General features: G+C 45.8%; 1 protein-coding gene across 1 annotated transcript in view; it reads right to left on the reverse strand.

The window, feature by feature from the left end:
• PRIM2 (DNA primase subunit 2) overlaps window positions 1–14,466 on the reverse strand; it is a 276,288-nt gene extending 261,822 nt beyond the window's left edge. The window contains exons 1-5 of the mRNA XM_034766895.1: window positions 14,448–14,466; window positions 14,105–14,273; window positions 12,004–12,107; window positions 9,449–9,528; window positions 6,334–7,297 (exon numbers count right to left, since the gene is read on the reverse strand). Of these exons, the coding sequence (XP_034622786.1) occupies window positions 6,334–7,297; window positions 9,449–9,528; window positions 12,004–12,107; window positions 14,105–14,258 (1,302 nt within the window). The 5' untranslated portion in view covers window positions 14,259–14,273; window positions 14,448–14,466. The remainder of the gene's footprint in view (window positions 1–6,333; window positions 7,298–9,448; window positions 9,529–12,003; window positions 12,108–14,104; window positions 14,274–14,447) is intronic.
• Between the last annotated feature and the right edge of the window lie 1,662 nt (window positions 14,467–16,128).

The raw sequence follows: 16,128 nt of genomic DNA on the forward strand, positions 1-16,128 counted from the left end.
GGCTTTTGGGGATTTCCCCCCGGACGGGGATTTGAACCCCCAAAAGCCGGACATGTCCGGGAAAATCCGGACGTATGGTAACCCTATGCAGGAAGAATCAGCAAGATTTAGGCACAGACTGGAGGAAAGGAGCTAGAGAGAAAGTCAAAGATGATACCCAGGCTACAGGTCTGACAGGGAGGATGGTGGTATTAGTGCTCACAAGTAAAGTTTATGTTCATTCCAAATATGTACAACAACTAAAGCCCAGCAGAGAAACAAATACAAAAAAGTGATATTCAATCCAAATAATTTAGCAATGAACCAGAGAAAGAAAAAATGAAAAATGCACATTTTTTGCCTCTGGGTGACACTGTTGAACCACTAAAGAAAAAACAAGTACACACCACCCTCTACCCCCACAAGTATTTTAGCTATAAACACATCCTCCTTGCAGACAATTAGATGAATTAATTCTGCACAAAATTTGTGATCCAACCTACTTATAAACTTTTTCTGTAACATGGACTCCAAATTTAGCACTAAACAAACAGCAACTATACAATCACTGCTCTGTGCCAAGCTCTGTTTCTCCGCCTTATAACATTTAATTCAAAAAGTTTTTCCTGTACTATTCACTTCCTGTTCTTATCTATTGAGTAGTGTCAATTTATCAGTGCATGGCAGCTTTCATCTCAGATAAGGCTGCATTTCAGTGGTGAATAACAGATTACCCTGTACAGTTTGTGTGTCAGTTCAAGATCTTTCCATTCAAGAACCATTACAAATTTAAGATGTTTATTTGTCCTTTTTGCATGCAGTGTTGGTCCCGGGATATTAGAGAAACAAGGTAAGGTAATATCTTCTATTGGACCAACTTCTGTTGGGGGGTGGGGGGAGGGAGACAGAAAAACAGCTCTGTGTAAACTTGAAAGCTTGCCTCTCCCCACAACAAAAGTTGGTCCAATAAAAAATATTACCTCACCCACCTTCTCTCTATTTTCTCTTTCACTATTAACCATTAATTATATCTTCCCAAAGGAAGAAACAGAATTTACATAGGATGGAAACTGGCTAACGAACTTTTCCACAACAATACCACACTGTTAGCATTTAGCTCAGAACAGCCTGTGTGAAGGCACATCACCCTCACAAAGTTACAGAATACTGCAATATGCATGCTTTTTTCCTGAAATAATTCCATCACCTAGCTTTTACATAGCATTTTTCATTAATAGATCTCAAAGCATTTTACAAAGACTCATCTCCATTTTACAGAAGGTGAAATTGAGGCACAGGGAGGTAAAGTGACTTTCTCAAGGTCACCCAGCAGGTCAGTGGCTGAGCTCGGAATAGAAGCCAGGTCTCCCAAGCCTGAATCCAGTGCTCTATCCACTACATAACACTGCATCCCACAATGCCAAACTTTTTTTTAAAACAAAGAAATTGGAAATTTGAGGGGCATCATCAACATCCGTCTTATTTCAAAAAGCATCCAGTTTCAGATTTTAAAAAATTCTCAACATATTTTTTCTAACACATTTTGCCTTTTTAAAGATGAGGGGCTTTTCAGCAAGGGAGAAACTAACTTAACGAGAAATAAAATTCACAGTACACAAAATGGCGTAAAATGCATAAATACCCAATAGAAATGTTTTCACTAGTTTTTTAATTTAATAATCCTAAATCTAAATTGTAACTAAAGGAGGTTCTCCTCATATTCATAGATTCCAAGACCAGAAGAGACCATTGTGATCATCTAGTCTGATCGCTGGTAGAACACAAGCCAAAGAACTTCCCCCAAATAACTTTCTGAATATATCTTTTAGAAAAACATCCAATTTATGAAATGTTGAGTCTGGTTTACAAGTTAACAGTGTCCCTTAAGAAATGATACGTTGCCATCTTAAGTAGATAGTCAGAACTTTGTTTTAAGAATTATATTATGTACGTTGCTGGTTGGAATCACTAATGGAGTTTATGAAACAAGAAAGTGTATATGTACAACACGTCTACACATTAAAAAAAGACGGTTACTCACCTTTGTAATTGTTGTTCTTCGAGATGTGTTGCTCATATCCATTCCAATTAGGTGGGTGCGTGCCGCGTGCATGATCGTCGGAAGATTTTTACCCTAGCAACTCTCGGTGGGTCTGAGAGTGGCGCCCTCACGGCATTTTGCCCCTGCCGACCCAGCGCCCCCTCAGTTCCTTCTTGCCAGCTACTTTGACAGCAGGGAAGGAGGGTGGGTTTAGAATGGATATGAGCAACACATCTCGAAGAACAACAGTTACAAAGGCTTCGTCTACACTAAACCCCCAAATCGAACTAAGGTACGCAACTTCAGCTACGTGAATAACGTAGCTGAAGTAGACATACCTTAGTTCGAACTTACCCCCGTCCAGACCCGGCAGGCAGGCTCCCCCGTCGACTCCGCGTACTCCTCGCGGCGAGCAGGATTACTGGAGTCGACGGGGAGCACTTCTGAGTTCGATTTATCACGTCCAGACTAGACGCGATAAATCGAACCCAGAAGTTCGATTGCCTGCCGCCGAACCAGCGCGGTAAGTATAGACAAGCCCAAAGGTGAGTAACCATCTTTTCTTCTTCGAGTGCTTGCTCATATCGATTCCAATTAGGTGACTCCCAAGCCTTACCTAGGCGGTGGGGTCAGAATTGGATGTCGCGGAGTGAAGGACCGCTGAGCCAAATGCCGCATCATCCCTGGACTGCTGCACTATGGCATAGTGGGATGCGAAAGTGTGCACGGATGACCAAGTCGCTGCCCTACATATCTCCTGTATGGGCACATGAGCCAGAAAGGCAGAGGAAGAAGCTTGGGCCCGAGTGGAATGGGCAGTAAGTCGTGGAGCTGGGACACCAGCTAAGTCGTAACATGCACGGATGCATGAAGTAATCCAAGACGATATTTGCTGCGAAGAGACCGGAAGGCCTTTCATCTGGTCTGCCACCGCTACAAACAGTTGGGATGTCTTTCTGAACGGCTTCGTTTGCTCAATGTAAAAAGCAAGAGCCCTGCGAACGTCTAGGGAATGTAGCTGTTGCTCCCTTCGCAAAGCGTGCGGCTTTGGGAAGAAGATGTCTTGGTTGACATGGAAGGCAGACACCACCTTAGGGAGCAAGGCGGGGTGTGGTCGCAGGTGTACCTTGTCCTTATGGAACACCGTATATGGTGGGTCCGATGTAAGGGCCCTAAGTTCTGAGACTCATCTCACCGATGTGATAGCGATGAGGAAAGCTGTTTTCCAGGACTGGTACAGAAGCGAGCAGGTGGCCATGGGCTCGAAGGGGGTACCCATGAGTCTAGCTAGGACTAGATTGAGGTCCCACATAGGGGCCGGCTGACGAATTTGTGGTTACAGACGTTCTAAGCCCTTAAGGAACCTGCTGACCATGGGACTGGAGAAGACTGAGCGCCTGTTCTCGCCTGGGTGGAAGGCGGAGATTGCTGCTAGGTGGACTCTGATAGATGAGACAGTTAGGCCTTGCTGTTTTAAGGACCAGAGATAGTCCAGGATGGTAGGTACTGGTACCCCCGTAGGGACAGTGTTGTTTAGGGCATACCAGCAGGAGAAACGCTTCCATTTGGCCATGTATGTGGACCTAGTGGATGGCTTTCTGCTCCCCAAGAGCACCTGCTGCACCGAAGTGGAGCAACGCAGCTCGGATTCGGTCAGCCATGCAGCAGCCACGCAGTCAGGTGGAGAGACTGCAGGTCCGAATGACATAACCTGCTGTGTTCCTGAGTGATCAGGTCCGGCCACAATGGTAGAGTGATTGGTTCTGTCACAGACAGATCGAGGAGCGTGGTGTACCAGCATTGTCTGGGCCACGCTGGAGCGATCAAGATTAAGCGGGCCTTGTCTCTGCGTAACTTGAGGAGGACCTTTTGGACCAACGGAAATGGAGGGAAAGCATAGAGCAGGTGGTCTTTTCACGGTATCAGGAAGCGTCTGACAGGGATCCCGGGGAACGTCCCTGGAGAGAGCAGAACACTTAGCACTTCCGATTCTCGCGAGAGGTGAAAAGGTCTATGTGGGGAAATCCCCACCTCCGGAAAACAGAATGAATAACGTCCGGACGTATCGACCACTCATGAGCCAGGAAGGACCTGCTGAGGCGATCTGCCATGGTGTTCTGGACTCCTGGGAGAAAATATGCCACCAGGTCGATTAATTGAGCTATGCAAAATTCCCAGAGATGTATGGCTTCGTGACAGAGGAGGGACGACCGCGCTCCACCTTGCTTGTTGATGTAAAACATGGCCGTTGTGTTGTCTGTGAAGATTGCGACAATGGCCCTGGAGGTGTTCACAGAATACCTGACACGCTAGGCGTACTGCTCTCAGTTCCCTAACGTTGATATGCAGGGATATTTCTTGTGCGGACCAAAGGCCTTGTGTGCGAAGGTTCACGAGGTGAGCGCCCCAGCCCAGAGAGGACGCGTCCATGGTGAGGACTAGAGAGGGCTGTGGGGCATGGAATGGCATCCCCCCGCAAACCAGGTTGGGGTTTAGCCACCAACCCAGAGAGGACAAGACCTTCGTCGGCACCGTGAGTACTGTGTCCAAACTGTCCCAGCCTGGGCGGTATACTGACGAGAGCCAGATCTGAAGTGGGTGGCAGCGTAGTCTGGCATGTTTGGTCACGAAATTGCATGAGGCCATATGGCCCAGAAGACCGAGGCACGTGCGTGCTGTTGAGGTCGGGAAGCTTCAGAGGGCGTGGATAAGAGTTATCATGGACTGGAAGTGGGTCTGCGGTAGGCACGCCCTGGCGAGATTCGAGTCCAAGACTGCCCCGATGAAGTGTATTTTTTGGGTTGGCTCCAAAGTGGACTTTTCGGCGTTGAGCAGCAGGCCCAGTTGCCTGAAGCAGGTCATGACGAAGCGAACGTGAGACCGCACTGTAGCTCAGACCGACCCCGAATGAGCCAGTCGTCGAGGTACGGAAACACTTGGATCTGATGCCTCCGGAGCCAGGCCACTATGACAGCCATACATTTTGTAAAGACCCTTGGCACTGTGGAAAGGCCAAAGGGGAGGACCACAAATTGGAAATGCTGCTGTCTTACCACAAAGCGAAGGAACCGCCTGTGTGGAGGGTAAATTGCTATGTGGAAGTATGCGTCCTTCATGTCGAGGGCAGCGTACCAGTCTCCAGGATCCAGGGATGGGATAATAGTTCCCAGGGTAACCATGCGGCACTTCAACTTTACCATGAATTTGTTGAGTCTGCGTAGGTCCAGGATGGGCCGAAGCCCCCCCTTTGCCTGCAGATATGTCCTTGCCACCTTCTTGCCCTTCTTGAGCAAGGCCCAAAACTCTTCCCTGGACCCCTGGAGAACCAGCTCTTTGAATTTCCCCATCGAGTTCCAGGTATTATAATTATAACGGCTCAGGAGGGCCTGCTGGTTAGCTACCCTGAGCTGTAGGCCACCAGTTGGGTAGATTTTATGCCCGAAGAGATCCAGGCGCCTAACGTCCGGGCGCTTGTTGGCCATGTCTCTCCCTCTCGTTTACAGACTGTACAACAAGGGAGCAAGGTTGGGGGTGCACATACAAGTACTCAATCTTTGGATGGCACCATGTATTTCCTTTCCACCCCTCTTGCTGTGGGAGGGATGGACGCCGGCAACTGCCAGATAGTATTGGCATTCGCCTGAATGGTCTTAATGAAGGGCAAAGCTACCCGCCTGGGGGCATCGGCCGACAAGATGTCCACCACCAAGTCCTCAACTTCCGCCACCTCCTCCACCTGCAGATTCATGTTCTGTGCCACCCTACGAAGGAGGTCCTGGTGTGCACGAAGATCTATAGGTGAGGGACCAGAGGAGGGCGTGCCTGCCATGGTATTGTCAGGTGAGGATGAGGAGGACAATCCCTGGACTAGTGGGTCCTGGGGAAGGTTAGGTTGAGGAGGGTCTGGCTGCCCTAAGTCCACAACCGTAGGGGCATCAGCCTGCTCAGGCGGTAGGGCAGTTGCCTCCGAAGCTATTGGGGGAGGGCGGCTAACAGTTGCCCCAGGTACCCTAGGCTCCGAATGAGCCGAGCGAGAAGCGCCTGAGGGGCAACCTTGGACTTGGTGATATGTCCAAGGGGTCCAGAAAGACCATTGTGGAGGACCTTGGTCGGGATTCTGTCCTACATCTGGCCCCTGGCTAGCGCCATCAATGTTTTGGCCCTGGATATTATAGCCACTCTCCGCTTGGGACGACACAGAGTTTGGGCGAGAAGGCCAAGGCGGTGCCGAACGCACTCCTTGCGTTGACCCGGCGCCATCTACTGGTCCACGCGTGAGAGCTGGGGACCGGTGCCGGTGTCCTGGGCAGTACCGTGATCAGGAGCGGGACCGACGATCGTAACGTGCCTGGAGGTCGATCTGGATCTGGACGACGACCGACGGTGCAGGCGGTGCTGGAACCGACTGCACAATGAGCGGTGCCAGGACTGGTGCCGGGAGCTGGATCGGTACCGATCGTACTGGGAGGGAGACCTCCAGGAGGCGGAGCGGTGCCGCGAGTACGACCGGCGCCGAGATGGAGATCGGACCGGGATTGAGAGCGGTGCCGAGCTGTTTCGCTCTGCAAAGGAGGTCGAATGAAGGCGGGCTTCCCTATGGATGGGACAGTCTGCACCGGTGGTGCCAGAGGGTGAGACGGTGCAGGCTCAGTCAGCACGATCAGGTCGCGAGCAGTGGAGAAGGTCTCCGGAGTGGATGGCAGGCCCAGCTCAACCACGGTGTGCACCAGGGAGCTTATATGCACCAGACTCAATGGCGCTTGCGGCGCCGGAATTGACGCCTTCGCAGTGTGGTCCAGTATAGCGCGCTGCTCCACTGAGGTCGCCGGCGGTGGTTGCACCTGTGGAGGAGCAACAGGTGGTTTGTGCTGCTTCTTGGGCCACGGAGACAGCAAGCGGTGTTGCATCTGTACCAGTGCCGGAGACATCTGGTGCCGAGGTACCTGGCTGGTGCTGGGTCGCTCCGTTGCCGGAGGCATGCTGCAGACCGACGGTGCCTGGTCTGCGCACAGTGCCGGGGGCATCGGGCTAAGTGCCGCTTCCATCAGGAGCTGTTTTAGACGGAAGTCCTGCTCCTTTTTTGTCCGAGGCTTGAAAGCCTTGCAGATGCAGCACTTGTCAGGTACATGAGCTTCCCCCAGGCACTTCAGACAGGAGTCATGGGGGTCTCCAATGGGCATCGGCTTGAGACAGGCCGAGCAAGGCTTGAAACTCGGAGACTTGGGCATAAGCCCTGGTACCAGGGCGGAGGAACGGGGATAAACCCCGATACCCCAACTTATGTATAACTATATACACTAATATACTATATACAAACTTACTAAGACTACTCTAAAAACTGCTAAACTAATAAACTACACTAAGAACTAACTATAAGACAATGCCAAAGCTAGGGATGTGGAGGTCAGCTACGCCGCTCTCCACCGTTCCAACGACAATCACGGGCGGTAAGAAGGAACTGAGGGGGCGCTGGGTCAGCAGGGGCATATATCCGGTGCTGTGAGGGCTCCACTCCAGGGGGCGCGTCAGCCGACCCACCGAGAGTTGCTAGGGTAAAAATCTTCCAACGATTGTGCACGCGGCGCGCGCCCACTTAATTGGAATCAATATGAGCAAACACTCAAAGAAGAACAATTGATACTACACTAATGAAAATCTCCTGCAATCTATGCATTTTTAAAGTACAAGTAACATTTAACTGACTGGAGATTGAGTATCAATTCACGGGGACCACTAAAAATTACTTATTTGCTGATTTTAAGCAACTATGAGACCTGCAGACAATGACTGAAGACAGGATTGTACTTGGATGGCCCCATTTTTGACTCTCAGAGATCCCAAACGGCAATACTGACAATTACTCATCTGCCCTAAACGTCTCTTGTGCATGCTGCTATGATGTCATTATGTAGTGATGCCAGTGGGAAAAGCAATGAAGTTTGGGCTACAGTGTCATTCAGATTTTGCTTTTAAGGGCTTGTTTACATATTGTGGTATGCACACCAGGGAGAGTGCACATTAGAATTCATGCAACTGATCTGTGTAGACCCTGCTGGTGTGCACTAAAATAGGATCTACATGGGCCACTCAGAATACAATACATTGGTGCACATTAGAATTCACATCCCACTGATGCACATTACCACACCATGCAGACGTGCCCTTAGTTACACCCAAATAGTGTAGTCTCTGCTCTGAATGTAGAGATCAGGATACAGGCATGGTTGAAACTTAAGGCAAGACAGAAGCAAATCTGGTAGTCAAGTGAAGGAATCTAAGATGTCAGGCCAGGTTGTATGTATATTACTGGGTAGTTTCATAGCCTCCTGTCAAGGAGATGTTTTTTCTGGGAGACCCTCTGCATCCCCGACTGCTCTCAGGAATTGCCGATTTATAACCAGAAGCTCCTCTCTCCTACCCCTCCATATCTGTTTGGCTACACAACTGCGACCACTGCCACTGGACCTCACAGGAGTTACTCATATCTTTGAGAGTATGAGATTCCATTAATGCAACACTTCTACCTGGGGTGATTATGGAGAAAACTTCAAAGGTATACAATGTGTGAAACATAGCTGATTTATTGGCGTTGACCTTAAGGAACATGATACAACAGAATTGCAAAGACTGCATTTGTTTACTGTTACCTTCTGGGGTAGAATTCAAGAAATCATACTGATTTGTAAAAACTTGCATGTTTTGGGATCTGGCTACCTGGAAGACTGCTTTTCACATGTCCACTGCAATACCTGGGATACTTTTTCCTGATTGTCCACAGACATACATGTAGAAAGGCAAACTTTCTACCTTTTGATCGCAGTATTAAACCCATGCATGTACTTATTGTGAGATTTTCAAAGCTGCTTAAAAGAGTTCAGCAACCAACTCCAACTGAAATTCAATGAAATCCATGTAGGCACCTTTTTAAAATTCCGGCCTATGCTTAAAGAGATGACTGGGGGCCATGTATAAGGCAGTGATCTACAGTGGTAATCTTTTTAGACCAACTTGTCTATTACTGAGGGTCAGAGTCAAAAGTGCTCAGAGGCAGGCTAAATCTATTCCTATTTATGTCAATGGGAACTAAGTTAAATCAATGCTGAGTGCCTTTGAAAATAAAAAATAAAAAACTATGTGTATTACTGCCCAATGACTATGTGGGGAGTGCATTATTTAAATATCAGAATAAATTTATTCATGGCTAATTTTAAGTATATAAATATATTCCAGTTTTTTTTATTGTGTCATTTTTCACCACATATGAATTCTCTTCCTGACTAAGCTTCTAAACTGGGAAAAAGCTTATACCTGAAACAAAGAAAATTTGTCTCTATATTTAGTACCACATTACCAGCCTTTAGGTGACAAAGTTTAAACCATATACTTAAAATATTAAAAAGAATATATATTTGCTTAAAAAATACTTACGACTGGCAGTAAGCAAGGCGCAGTATGAAATGAGAGATATGGTCTTTCCTCCTTGCATCATAATCATCCTCAACCAAAGCCTACAGTTTCCATAAGAGAAAATATGTACTGAATCATGGCAGTAAAAGAAAACTGAAGTTGAGAAATAAATCCAAAATTAAATAGCAAGACCCACAACCTTCCTGTCATATCACCGTAAAACATGTAAAGTACATTAAATTCTTTCTACACTTCTGACAAAGTCAGTAAGTGCTACAAGAATTATCAAAAGACAAATGGAAAAAATCCTACTGTTAACTGAAAATTGCAAGAATACACTTCATAGTACCGGGGAACTTTTCATCCAACTACCTGCTCTGAATTAAAACGGTTATAATTTGGGAGAAAGTTTCCTTCAAAACACTCATTTCTGCAAACAAACCAAAGCTAATTATTTGGAAATACCCACAAACAAGGAATTGTGTGCTCTTTCTGCACTGATAAGAAAACATTAGGGCTGTCAATTAATCACAGTGAACTCACGCAATTAACTCAAAAAAATTAATCGTGATTAAAAAATTTAACTGTGATTAATAGCAGTTTTAATCACACTGTTAAACAATAGAATATCAATTTAAATTTATTTTATATTTTTGGATGTTTTCTACATTTTCAAATATATTTGATTACATTTACAACTCGGAATACAAAGTGTACAGTGATCATTTTATATTATTTTTATTACAAATATTTGCACTGTAAAAATGATGAAACAAAAAAAAATAGTATTTTTCAATTCCCCTCATACAAGTACCATAATGCAATCTCTTTATCATGAAAGTGAACTTACAAATGTATATTTTTTTTGTTACATAAGTGCACTCAAAAAACAAAACAGTGTATAACTTTGCCTACAAGTCCACTCAGTCCGGCTTCTTATTTACAATGTCACCTGAAAGTGAGAACAGGCTTTCGCATGGCACTTTTGTAGCCGGCACTGCAAGGTATTTACGTGCCAGATATGCTAAACATTCATATGCCCCTACATGATTCTGCTACCATTCCAGAGGATATGCTCCATGCTGATGACTCTCGTTAAAAAAAAATGCATTAATGAAATTTTGACTGAACTCCTTGGGAGAGAACAGTATGTCTTCTGCTCTGTTTTACCTGCATTCTGCCACATATTTCATATTATAGCAGTCTCAGATGATGACGACCCAGCACATGTTGTTCATTTTAAGAACACTTTCACTACAGATTTGACAAAATGCAAAAAAAGTACCAAAGTGAGATTTCTAAAGATAGCTACAGCACTCAAACCAAGGTTTAAGAATCTGAAGTGTCTTCCAAAATCTGAGAAGGACGAGGTGTGGAGCATGCTTTCAGAAGTCTTAAAAGAGCAACACTCCGATACAAAAATTACAGAACCATCAAAAACGATAATCAACCTTCTGCTGGTAGCATCTGACTCAGATGATGAAAGTGAACATATGTCGGTCTGCACTACTTTGGATTGTTATTGAGTAGAACCTGTCCTCAGCCTGGACGCATGTCCTCTGGAATGGTGGTTGAAGATTAAGGGACATATGAATCTTTAGCGCATCTGGCATGTAAATATCTTGCAATGCCTGCTACAAGAGTGCCATGCAAACGTCTGTTCTCACTTTCAGGTGACATTGTAAACAAGAAGCGGTCAGCATTATCTCTTGCAAATGTAAACAAACTTGTTTGTCTGAGTGACTGGCTGAACAAGAAGTAGGACTGAGTGGACTTGTAGGTTCTAAAGTTTTACATGGTTTTATTTTTGAACACAGCTGGTTTTTGTACATAATTCTACATTTGTAAGGTCTACTTTCATGATCAAGAGATTGCATTACAGTACTTGTATGATGTGAATTGAAAAATACTATTTCTTTTATTTTTTACAGCACAAATATTTGTAATCAAAAATATTAAGTGAGCTTTGTACACTTTGTATTCTGTGTTGTAATTGAAATTAATATATTTGAAAATGTAGAAAAATCCAAAAATATTTAAATGGTATTCTATTATAGTTCAATCGTGCGATTAATCATGATTATTTTTTTTAATTGTTTGGCAGCCCTAGAAAATGCCATTCCCAGAGTTGAACAAAATATTGCTGGGACAAATGATGCCAATACACCAAAACAAAACAAAAATTCCTGTGAAAGACTCAACTTCTACTCTGCTAGAAGCAGAGGGTGATTTTAAAAACAGAGCATGCATTAAGCACTCCAAACCTTACTGAGTATCCTGCAGACCTCACTCAAACAGCTTTCAGCCTACTTTGATCGGAGTTTTGAATGTGCAAAATTTCCAGATTTTGACCCAACTAGGTCAGAAGAGAAATTACAAATGTTAATAGAAAATTAAAAAGAAAAAAAGTAGTTGATAGGCAAAAGAAAAAAATTCAGTGATATAAACCGTTCAAATTATAGAATTTATGCTTTGAGTTCAGTATTCAACAAGTGTATCCCTATTTTTGACAGTAAATGGAAAATAAAATCTATAGTAAAAAGATTATGCTTTTCCTTTTTCAATTATATACTTACTCTGAATGGAAATTTAAGCTTTCGAATCTCACGCTCCAGCCTGCTTTTGTACTCATCACTACCTTTCACATAGCTCACACCAAGGTTCTCAACTACTTTGAGCACTAAAGTAATTAGAGGAGACAAATGAAATCAGCATGAGCAAGACTTGTAGTATAAAAAGATACATCTATTACAAGGGTCAGTAACCTTCGGCACGCGGCCCATCAGGGTAATCCACTGGCGGGCCGCGAGACACTTTGTTTACGTTGACCGTGCGCAGGCACAGCCCCCTGCAGCTTCCAGTGGCCGTGGTTTGCCGTTCCCAGCCAATGGGAGCTGCGGGAAGCGTGGCCAGCACGTCCCTGTGGCCTGCAGCTCCCATGGGCCAGGAACGGCAAACCGCAGCCACTGGAAGCTGCTGGGGGCCGTGCCTGCAAACGGTCAACGTAAACAAAATGTCTCGTGGCCCACCAGAGGATTACCCTGATGGGCCGCGTGCCAAAGGTTGCCGACCCCTGATCTATTAAAATGTAAAATTTGTTAGTTCTATCATCTATGCTAATAAGAAAAACTATATTCTATCCATTTTTTTTTTTAAAGACTGAAAAAGACCAAAAGAGTTTCAGATTTGCTTCTCCCACATCCCCACAAGCTTTTGATCAACAAAAAAATTGCCTTCAGGATTACAGCCTTTGATCTGAATTGATTAGAAGAAATTAAAAGGAATAAGCTAATACAGAGCTACAGTTAAGTATTTGGGGCCTTATTCAAAGCCTATTGTCATCAATGGAATGATTCCTAATTTCCATAGTATATTATTAACTACAATGGTCAAATTAAGTACAAATTAGTTTTCCAATTAATTAGTACTATTTTCTCTTCGCAAATCAATCATGAACTAATTCTGATTTCTTCCAATGTTTTTTCTATTGCAAGTAGTCAAAAGGCTTTGAACAAATGTCACTATATGGGAGGTTTAAAGTGATCACTTCAACTCTTTCGAGGTGTATGATTGGTCACATAACATCCATTATACTGTTTCTGTTCTCAATGGACAACAAAATTTTTAAACAAGCAGACAGAAGAGCAAATGTTCTTCTTGTTCATCCACAAAAAGACCTGTTCACACACATAGTTAGGTATTTGTTCAGATGGTAGTAATAGCAGCAAAGTTACAATAGCACCCAGAGACAATCAGTCATGATCAGGCCCCCATTGTTCTGGGCAAATAGACAGTCCCTAACTCCAAAGAGCTTTCAGTCTAAATATGGCTGAGATGCCACAGATGAGCACAGACAAGAGAAAATTTTAAAATTAAAGTGACAGTGCAAGAGTGATAAAGATCACTCTTTACCAGATCACACTGTTAAGAGCTATTTATCACCTTATTTGCTTTCTTTATTTTAAAAGCTATGAAAATTCTATACTATTGTGATACTATTTTACTACCATCATTGTTTTCCTGGAACCTTCCCCTCTGATTCTTTCTATGCTCGTGTTTTATCCTTAGTCTGTAAACTATGTGTATTGTCTTCTCTTTTATGCAAACAAGCCAAACCATCCATGAACAAGAGAGCATTTTACCTGTTTGTACAAATGTTCATAAACATTTGTACAATAAGTGATACAAACATGTTCAAATTTAACAGCTATTCAGAATTCATTAGGTGTTTTTTCACATACAGTGTTTTGCAGTACATAATACTCAATTATCGTTAATGAAATTAAAAAGCAAAATTTGGGGGGCATTCACACACACACACATAAGCTGCCAAAATAAATTTTGTTGTACTTTTTTTTTTTTTAAGAAAGGAACTGTATTTGTCAACTAGAAATTACAAATTATTAGTATAGAAATATATGCTTGAAAAGAAAACTAGAAGTACAAGTGAAGACATAAAACATATAGGCAGAGTAGATGACACTCTATATATAAGTCATTCTGATGCTAAAACAGTTGCATTACATGGGAGTCTTCTAGCTCTGATAACAGACATCAAAATAAGCCTGCATCCCACCTTAACACTTAACATTGTATCACTCATTGACTATGGATCACCTCAAACTGCATTTATCCAAAGTGCAAAAAAGAGGGTTATAGATTTATGGTGTTACTCACATTTAAGCCTATCAATGGCAAAATTTTCAAACTCAGCTAGAGAAATATTTTCAGTGGGAGGCTGCAGGTAGAACTGCAGGCTGTGAGGATACAGATCTCCTCGTCTATCACCAGCAAGTCTTGCCTTCAACCTTTTTTCTCTAGAAAACTCCATTTTCTTTAAGTGAAACTAGAAAAAAAAAGTTGAACAAAAATATTGGTTAGTCACTGTATCATCAGCAAAAAACAAATTTTGCCCAACAAGGAGGACGACATGACATCACTACCTCACTGGATCCATCCCTAGTTTACAGGCAGTGGAACAGACTGCCCGTTGGGCCAAGTTATAAAGAGCAGCACCAACCTGAAACCTGGTCACTTTCAAACCTGGAGTGAGCAGGTTCAGACAGATTCGCTGGGACCCTCTTGCTAATTGCTGGGGCTTTAGCATCACTCACCACCCCCGATGAGACTGGGAGCCCCCCCCCGGGACGGGAGGGTGGCCGCCCGCACCCCTCCCCCGACGGGACAGGAGGGTCACTCCCACTAACGAGATGGGGTGGGACGGGACATGACACCAGCCGGGCCGCACTCAGGCATTGCCGGAGATTGGAGGCAGCGGTGCTGGGCCATGGCTCTTTGACAGCCGCCCACGAGGCGGCAGCGCCCGCGCCCATCCCAGAGCCGGGAACACGAAAACCTCACCCGGCTACCTGGCCTCCACACGAACCCTGCCGGCTTCCCGCGCGCAGCACACCCCGCCCCGCTCGCCTCACTTCCGCCAACTAGGCTCCGACCCCGCCCCCCCCCCGGCCGCCTGCCTCCGCCTCTAACCCCGCCCGCCAGCGGCACCCGCGCAACACCTGACTCCGCCCCAACCGCGTGACTGGGGAGCGAGACGGGAGGCGGAGGCGGGTGGTTGGGGTTGGGTCCTATTAATGCCGCCTCCCATGGCGCGCGGCCTAGGCCGTGGCCCTTACAGCCCACGAGTCGCCGAGTGGGCCCCTCACGCCCGGCGGGGGCGGAGAAGGACAGCTGGGGCCCCTCTGGCGGGTATTGATGTTAAAGCGAGCAGCAGCAAACCGTGGGGTTCAGGGCCAGCAGCCCTGGGGTGGGGGAAATGGGGAGCCCAGAGCTTGCCCTCAGGGGCCGGGCTACGCCACCTTAGCTCCTGCCTGCAGGTTCTGCTTTGTGATATTAAGAGGAGAAGTGTGTATGGCTTACGGCCTGCCACCAAAACTGCTGCAGCCGGGCAACTCCCACAGCCACAGAGAATCAACTCCAGAGGCATCTCTTCATAACATGCTTAATTAGGGTGACCAGATGTCCTGTTTTTAAAGGGACAGCCCCACTGTATTTAAGCCCTCCTGCAGCTCTCCTGACTTTTTCTTAAAAAATGGGCAAATTGTCCCATATTTTTCTGTCCCCCATCAGTAGTGGTGGGTCCTGCTGCAGGCCAGATTCTTGCTTGCCATCCTCCCACCCATTAGCACTGAGTGTAGTGGTTAGTGGCCAACGAGGGGGATGGATGTGTAAGGCTGGTGGCAGGGTGAAGATGCAGCATATGGGGCCAGCTGCTCCTGCACTGGTCCATCAGTACAGCCCCTGCTGCGAGCCAGCTCTCAGCCAGCAGGGCTGCACCACCTCTCCCGTTTCCAGCTGGCACTGGCTGCGTGCTGTGGTGGTTTAAATTTATGGAGATATCCTATCTCCTAGAACTGGAAGGGACCTTGAAAGGTCATCAAGTCAAGCCCTCTGCCTTCACTAGCAGGACCAAGTACTGATTTTGCCCTAGATCCCTAAGTGGTCCCCTCAAGGATTGAGCTCACAACCCTGGATTTAGCAGGCCAATGCTCAAACCACTGAACTATCCCTCCCCTATGAGTGTAGGCCACCTCTGCTACCCACCCATCATCCCTTTACGTGCTTCCCCTCTCACTGTTGTCTCCCTGCTTTGCCACTTCTCCCCCTCCCGCAGTTCCCCTGCTCCTCCATTTTCTCCCCCCGGTGGGGCATGTCCTGCTTTCAGCGCTGGGCGGAGAACC

Source organism: Trachemys scripta, chromosome 3 (genome assembly GCF_013100865.1).
Source record: "Trachemys scripta elegans isolate TJP31775 chromosome 3, CAS_Tse_1.0, whole genome shotgun sequence".
NCBI lineage: Eukaryota > Metazoa > Chordata > Testudines > Emydidae > Trachemys > Trachemys scripta.